This window comes from Thermobia domestica, chromosome 1 (assembly GCF_964235325.1).
Source record: "Thermobia domestica chromosome 1, izTheDome1.hap1.1, whole genome shotgun sequence".
In the NCBI taxonomy this organism is placed as follows: Eukaryota; Metazoa; Arthropoda; class Insecta; order Zygentoma; family Lepismatidae; genus Thermobia; species Thermobia domestica.
The window spans coordinates 169,389,558-169,398,378 of record NC_137454.1 but is presented as its reverse complement, the minus strand read 5'-3'; the positions used below and the strand labels follow the sequence as shown (position 1 = coordinate 169,398,378).

Here is an 8,821-nt window from a genome sequence, read left to right as displayed (position 1 = left end):
AAAGTGAACGATCGCATTTTTTTTGTGCTCTCACCGGGAATTGCATCCAGGATCACATACATCAAGGATACACGCGTTATCCACTAGAGTCGCTGGGAGGGCGAAGAAATTGGTATTCAGTTATATTTTCGGTTACTTCAATTTAAGCGAAATGATATCACGATATGCAGGATCTTTAAAATTGTAACTTTTTTTTAATGCATTTATCTATAAAATTTATATTTTCTTGGAGTATACTATACTAAACGTATGCTATACTAAACGTGGAACATCACATAGAAGAGTATAAATATGATAAATTATTCTGTAATTGTCTGAAATGTTTTTTATACATAATTTAATTTATTAAGGTTATAATTCTAAATCTTACAGTAACAATGTCTTTTTTAGGAAGTGTATTATATTCCACCAAAGTCACAAGCTCCAAATCAGAAGATTTCAAAAGGAAAACTCGTTGACAAATATAGAAATAGACGCAAGTCGTTAAGAAAGTTTGGCATTGTTGCAGAGTCAGGTCCTTCAACAGAAAAGCGTGACACTGGAACTTCTACGCTAGATGGTAATGTTTAAAATGTAATCTAGTAAATGATTTATTCATCTCTGATCATACGTTTAAAAATGAAAGTAAACCTTTGAGTTTTATGTCCCATAGTTATGTCAGGTAGACCAAAGGAGATGATGATGATGATGATAAGAAATTAATAAAGTGGGAAGGAACGGGAGAACCCCGAAAAATCCACGCAGACGGTGTCACTTAGCGCGATTTGGGATCAAATAAGGTATCTCACTATCTCACACGTCAGAGGTGAACGCTCTACCACTGGACTACCGAGGCCCCGATCATACTTTAAAAAGTGCGTAATGATTTACCTATTTTGTGCCAGGGTTTGCAAGAAGCATGTTTTAAAAAATGGTTTAGTTTCGTTTAATTCTTTTTTCTCTGCTAATTGAACGTATAGAACACACATTAATATAAGTCGATACTAACCTGAAAATATTCCTGTAAGATTAAAACGTGGTTCTTCAATGTTCACATGTATTTCTGGCAAAAATATCGAGTGCCTTTCATCAGGATGGCTCAAAACTTAAAGTGTATATGCGTTCAAGCTCAGTTCAAGCTGAGTATTTCAATAGTATAAGGTAATAATGGGACTGTGTAGATATTGTTACTGTTTACAACATAAAACTACAGTCGAGAAATTTTACACCTACTCTTCAGTTAAGCAACCAACTAATCTATTAAGGATTAAATAGTGCACTATATTAATCAATACTAAGATTCTGTGTGTTTCTATTTACAAGACTGAACAAGTCCAAATTTTGTATGCTTAATCTTCAAATCCTTCATTACAAGAGTTACTCTGTTCATAAGAAATGATAAGTAGCATTTATTACTAAATATTTTGCGACTTTCTTCGTCGTAGATAGTCATTATACTTATATAGTACCACTATTACGTTATACCATTGAAGTACTAAGCTAGAACATGTAATTTACATAAGTCCTACATATTTGAAGAATTAAACCATTCTGATGAAAGGCATTCGATATTTGTGCCGGAAATATAGATTAACATTTGAAGGCAATTTTCAAGTTCAGCTTCACAGAAACAGTTCCAGAACATTTTTTTTTTTTGTAAATATATTTCTTTCTTTCTTTTCTTTATTATATATTACATATGGATATAAATACTTGTACAGAGGACTTATGAAAATATAGAATCATTTTAACTGATATTTGAAAAATATAGGAATTTATTACTAAGTTTTTAATGTAATACAGATCTGTTTGGTAAGTTTATTCTTCTCTTTCAGAATGTGGCATAGATATTGAAAACAGCTTAGCGTGGTTAAAGCATAGTGTCGAGCCCTGGCAGGAAGTACTTGATCTTTGGAAGAAAACGTTGAAAGTTCGATGCAAGCAAGAGGGCAAAACTGTTCATGAAATAATTTCAACTTGGCTAGCATTGAAGCAGCCTTTGGGCTATACATTGGTAAGTTTCATTTAATTAACCTTCATTCTGTTTTACTACTAAGTACTGTGTTGTTACTGAATAGGCCATAATTTACAAGCATTAAATTAATCTTTGGGGCTGAGAACATTCACATAAAATCTTTTACGTACGTCCAGAAGTTGATTTTTTCATAACGTACATTTTAGAACAGAAGTTTCCTTTAAAATTGTGTCGCGTTTGTACAGAAAATAGTAAAAACCTTCAGGATAAAGTCATACTAAATATTGAAATGACATATACTAGTTTAGGTATTTGTATGTCTGAGCTAATAGACCTTAGTTGTCATAAAACCATAATAAAAATATATATAAATGATGGACAAATAAATTAGTTCCTTGTCCTCTTATGTAATATCTGTTCATGAATGTTGAGATATGTTGAAGCAGGTCTGAACTGCCTGTGGGTTGGTGGTTATCGGTTCGATGCCCGGTAGGTGTATAATTGTATAAAAGTAATTCAGATTCAACTACAAATTATAGATTCCCTCCTGTGTAGCTCCAGTGATGAAAGAGGATAGAGACAATCAATGAATCTTAAAAGTTTTTGCAGTTTCCTTTTCAAAAAGTGAATATTTTGCATTGTATTCAGATTGCATGTTTAAAGAACTAAAACATGTCTTTTTAGCTGGAAATAATTTTTCTTGCTGGTTCTTTGTAACATATTCATCCCCACGCATGGAACACAAAGTGGGAAAGTATTAAGTTCAGTTTATTAGCAACTCGATCTTGCTTTGAACAACTAGATGAAATGCTCAATTGCAAGTCTGAAAACAAATGCTCTAAACCTAAAATTATTGTTTCCATTTTTAAGACGCATATGATTAAGTGGCCATACATTACGAACACTTGCAACGTAAAGAAAGGTAGTCATATTCAGTAAGATAAAAATTGAGAACTGAGTTCTTGCAACACGATGTCACTTGTTTATGAAAGCGAGATCTCAGAAGGACAATACTTACATGACTGATAAACAATCTTTCTTGTGATTGCGTATCAACCAAGCATATACGTAGAGCAATAGAAACTTTGACGGTGATTTTTTTTTAATGCATAAAGTACTTTTCGATTCAATGAGCCTTTTTCTCAGTAGATGGCAAATAGTGGTTTTATTGTCTGATAAACGCTAACAATATTGTAGAATTTTCTTCACTTTGCCCTTCGACAAATCAATATGAAACCCTAGTGGCCTTATTTCAGCATGTAGAACCTTGGCTTTACGTTCGGAAGCTTCCGGGCTCAAATCCGGTCATCGTGAGTGAAATTTCCCTGGGTTTTTCCTCAGTCATTCCAGCAAATGCCGGGATGGTACCTGTAATATTAAGTCCAGATCAATACTTTCCCCATCCTTGCCTAATCTATCCGAGTAAATAGACCTTTGTTTATATTAAGCAATATAACCAAAAACCATCATAACACGACGAAAGCCCGTGATGCCACAACATCAATATGGGTCTAACTGGCAGTTATCGTCAATGTAAGATCTTCTTGCACTACGTATGTGGCTTTTGTGGTCTACTTATTTAAGCTAGCAGTAAGTCAATTTCCTCAAGATGTTGGACAACACCAGGGGAAAGCAGGTTGAATTTGAACCCAAGTCCAAGTCCGTAAAAGTACACGCTGTAACCAGTAGTTTGTATTGAAATTGTTACAGTTAAGAAATTTCATTTATGCACTTAAAGGAAGTTGTGATTCTTATAACAAATAGATAAAATACTAACTGAAAAGTAAAATAACAAATGGTAAGGAACACATGTTCGTGGAAGTCATCACTGAGTTTATGTAACAATTAATGATATAACGTTATCAATGTAAATGTTTTAATACAATGGAATTCCATTTCCAGATTGATCAAGATAACAAAGACTTATATCCTGATCATACATCCTTGTTCGTGAAATGGGATTCTGTCAGTAAAAAATTGGAAAAACTAAGGAAGAAACGGCTACATGACGCTTCAGCAGTCGAACTTTTAAGTCTGTTATACACAGAAAGTGTTACAGAAGGTAATATTATTTTTATGTTTTTTATTCTTCCTTTATTTCTGTTTCATTAACTTGAAATTGTAATTACTTGTACGAATGAAGTAGATTTTTCTATCTGAATCCAGTTTTATTGCAACAAGTATGTTGTAATGATCATACTAATAGTATTGGTTGTATACATAGGATTGTAGCGTAAACTAAAGTCACTTGTGCCTTTCAAAGTAGTATAAAACTGTTCCCGCCAATAATTCTCCCCCCCCCCCCCACACACTCTTCAAAGACATACGTTGGAAAGAAAATTAAGGTTACGCCAAGAACCCTATTTTCGGAGTGTGAAGCTGAGCTACGACGTTTCATTACGTATGAACAAATACGAACTCGATACATTTATTTAATAATAACCAAAATAGTGGCCTCAGTGGCTCAGTGATAGACCGTTCACCTCTAGTGCATGAGGTCCCGGGTTCTAACCTTGCTCCCACCAAGTGAACTTTGTGGTGAACAAACACCGTGTGCGTGGGTTTCCTCGGGGTTCTCCAGTTTCCTCCCACTTTCTTCATTACACCATTTCATTCATTTCTCATCACATCTCCTTAAGCCTAGCCGGCATAACCGTGGGGCATAAAACTCAAAAATTTCATTTCATTTTAATAACCAAAATCACTTACTGAGGATAAATGTGATCTGTTCTATATTCTCTATTGATAAATGCTAGTGAGGAAGTTCTTATGTCTATTTGAGGACAAGTTGTCGAGTTTTCGTAATTTTGTAGCTTCTGTCCTTGTTTGAACGGATCGTTTTTGCAGTCAGATATAAATAGCTTTTGAAAACCTTTGCAGCTTTTAAAGCATTTAATAGCTTTTAAAACATTTGCAGTATTAGTATTACTTACCAATTTTTTAACTTCAAAATAACATATATTTATAGGCTCAAAATGCATATGTCATTGTAAATGTGCAATAAATAATGCTTTGAGACTATTGAGGAAGCAGAAGTGTCTTTGTTCTTATATGTAAGAAAAATTATTTAAGTATGTAACATGACCAGTTAACCTCTCTCTGATTCCAACAGGTAATGGGTGATGTTCAACCTTTCATGGAAACGAGAGACCTGCAACATTCGTTGAGTGTTCGTTGTTGGCAATTACGGAATAAGGAGCTGCTTAACATACAGTTACGTTAAATAACTTTCGTCTGCAATATAGATTTTTGTGTTTCCTCCGAAAATGAACTCTAAGTGATTTGGCCCCTTGAAATTCGCGAAAACAACCTTCATCAATACATCTAAAGACTCCATTGGAGGATATTCTGTGTTTGAGCTTTAAATGAAGGATAAGTGTTGCTACTAGCATAAAATTTGATTTGTAAATTGAACAAACAGGCATTGTTACAAACAATTACAGATAATTCATTTAATTACGTATAACGCATGGTACTGAAATAACATTTGTTTAGAGAAACGTGATTCAAGCAAGCATAAAATATCAGTAGTTGTATCTGTTTCGACCACTATTGTTTACAGATATTTCATATCAGTTTAAAAAAAAAAAAAAAAAAAAACAATCATATCCAACAATAGTGTATCGTCTGTTTATCGTGATGACTACTTATGTCATATACCGCTTTTTGCAGAAGAAGCCAAAGATGTTCCCCTTCCTTAGGGTATTCTGCGTTAAACACAAAAAAGTTTTAAAACATATGTCCACACCCTTGAGCACGTTGTCTAGCTCAGTTAAGAATAGTTTATAATTTATTTGAAAGATCTTCAATGCTGTTTGCTGGGAGTAAAATTATAACTTTTCTCACAGTTTTTTACCTTCTTTGTTATAAAGATTTATATTTGGCCTAAAAATTTTATTTTATTTTCACTAACCAGTTGATACATGTTAATATCATTGTTTAATTTTGAATAGATTTATATTTGGCCTAAAACTGTTACTTTATCTTCAGTAAACAGTTAGTTTCGTTATGTAATTTTGAAAAGATTTATATTTGGCCTAAAATGCTATTTTATTTTCAGTCAGCAGTTGATAAATGTTAATATCATTGTTTAATTTTGAAGTCTGTATGACTCAGTTGCTATACTCAGTTATAATAAAATTCTTGTGTAGAAAAGTATTGTATGTACATGCTTTATATCCTAAATTCGTTCTATTTTTCTCCAAAAGTTGATCTATAACTTCGTTCATATATGTGTGTACATGTATTAGAACTTCATGAAAATGTACATGTATTCATGTACATGCATGTTATTCTAGGAATAAACCGACAAGCCTCGAATATGTGTTCAGGACCTCAGTATAAGAAAACAAAGTTTATTTGCAACTTTGGTCGGAAGCGCCTAATTGTGCAGATGGAACCAATTTAAGATAACTAAAGACATACAAGAGTGAAAAAATGCGTCTGAGCCGTGACTCGAACCCGGGATCTTCGTCTTGCCATGCAGATGTGCTACCCAGTCCGCTCTCAGTAACAACAATACATTCTTTCACTCTTTATAACGATGCTGTTCCACAAGGTGGAAGAGTGTATGGCTGTTCTGGTAGCGGACTGAATGGTGCAGTGGTAGCGCATCTGCATGGTAAGCGGGAGGTTCCAGGTTGGAATTCCGGTTCAGTTATATGTTTTTCAGTCTTTGTATATCTTTGATTTCGTGCCTACAAAGGGTCTGGTGTGACAAAATTGGTTGTTTTCTCAATTTATGAATATATTGATGTAATTATTTAAATTGATCGTAGGATACTACATTGAATAAAACAATCGAGGAACTTTGGATACGGTTGAGTACCTCGATACGAGAGGGTTGTTTAAATTTGATCCGAAACGTTAGATTACGGAAAAGTATGTTCTACTTACCTTAAATTGGCCTCATTTCTGTAATTAGGCTTTTCCAACCGAAGTCGCAAATAAACTCTTTACTTATAGTGAGATTCTGAACACGTGTGCGACGTTTCCCGGTTGTTTTATTCATTGTAGCCGCTCCTGCGAACATTTCTACTGATTATCTTAAATTGGCCCCAGTTACGTAAATATGTATTTCCGACCAAAGTCGTAGATAAACTTTTCTCTTACATTAACATTTTAAATACGTATGCGAAGTTTTTCAGCAACTAGTTTCTAATTTATTTGAAAAATCTTCAATGTTGTTTACTGGGAGTAAAATTATAGCATAAGTTTGCTTTAAGTTCTTTACGTTTTTTTCTTGAAGTTTTGCTTTGATCTAAAAATCTTACTTTCAGTACTTTAACAGATGTTAATATCATTGTTTAATTTTGAAGCCTGTATGACTCAGTTGCTGTTTTTTTTTTTTTTTTTTTTTTAACTATTATTATTTACAGTAGAATGATTTTGTAGAAAAATGTTATGTGTAAATTCTTTATATATTAAATAGTTTTATTTTCCTCAAAAAATTGATTTGAAACTTTGTGTACATATACATAGAATTTTAAATTTACATGTATTCGTGTACATATTTCGTATGTTGCTTCAAAGTATATATGTAAATCTTATTTTTGAAGAAGTTCTTAATAACTATAAGCAATAACTTCTAACTTTATATGTGGGTTACCGCAAAAGTCATGGCAACTTTTTTTTTTCCTTTCTTACGAAAATGGTCACACATCAAAAACTTCTGAAATATCCAAATGGGAGGTTAGCATATACGTAAACGTTACATGTAAGGAATTGTGTAAACATACACATCTCCATCAGAATATAGCACGAGAGAAAAAAAAAGTAAAAATAATTGTTCGTATTATGGGATGTGTATTTATATCCAATTTATACGTAATATTTACATATGTATTAACTTTCCATTTGCATGTTTAAGAATTTCTTGCTTTGTTACCATTTTCGTTAGAAAAAATTTCCCATGAATTTTGTGATAACCCTCGTATTATTTTCAGTTTAGTACCTATAGCAACCTATAGTATAGTAATTGCTACCAAATGGTTTGGTCAAATTCACTAAATACGGATTTAGTATTTGCAACCAAATTATTTGGTTCCAAGAACCAAATTTCGTTCATTTTAACCAAATTTTTGGTATTCCCAACCAAATTCTACTTGTTTGGTCATTATTTGGTCAAAATTACCAAATGCATATTTGGTACTGGTAACCAAATAATAGGTTCCTGCAACCAAACAAATCGTGACCAAATGATTTAGTGCTGGTGACCAAGCGTTTGGTTGGCGCTATATTGACCAAACGATTTGGTTACCAGCACCTATTTTTTGGTCAATTTGACCAAACTTTTTTTTCAGTGAACGAGGGTGTTGTTTAATATGTCATACGACCGTGTTGGTATTTAAAATAAATAAGTTGACTCCAAGATGGCGGACGACAACTTTAACCACGTCATAATGTTTCACTCTCCCACCAACATTGATCCCAATGACTTCGAATCGACTATATTTACAGTTTCTTAAATATTTAGCCCGGTGCAGACTTTGTATTTCACTTTTTAAAAATAATATATTTCAATTACTTTGGAGAGTTGGACATTTCCCAGTATGGCCAACGAAGAAGTTCTTGGATTTTTAGAATGTCATTTACACAATCTTTACCAACATCTATGTCAAATTTTAACTTGTTAATTACTTTCTAAGTTCAATAAAATTTAAATCAGTTTGACGGCGGTTTTCGGAATTTTAAAATTTAGAGGTAAATATTTCTAAAAGTACGCATTTTATAAAACATTGTTTCTCTATTTTTTTTAAAAAAAGTATTGTGTTATCTATATTGTATTAAATGATATTAAATGTATATGTTTATGTTCAACCATAACGAAGATGTTGGTATTTTATCTGGGTATTGTTCATTTGACAC

At 32.9% G+C, this 8,821-nt stretch overlaps 1 protein-coding gene across 1 annotated transcript in view; it reads left to right on the top strand.

Moving 5' to 3' along the window:
* Positions 1-5,557, top strand: part of LOC145690974 (uncharacterized) — a 29,241-nt gene extending 23,684 nt beyond the window's left edge. Inside the window, exons 2-5 of the mRNA XM_081766451.1 lie at positions 391-559; positions 1,815-1,993; positions 3,857-4,016; positions 5,067-5,557. Of these exons, the coding sequence (XP_081622577.1) occupies positions 391-559; positions 1,815-1,993; positions 3,857-4,016; positions 5,067-5,077 (519 nt within the window). The 3' untranslated portion in view covers positions 5,078-5,557. The remainder of the gene's footprint in view (positions 1-390; positions 560-1,814; positions 1,994-3,856; positions 4,017-5,066) is intronic.
* The last annotated feature ends 3,264 nt before the right edge of the window (positions 5,558-8,821 follow it).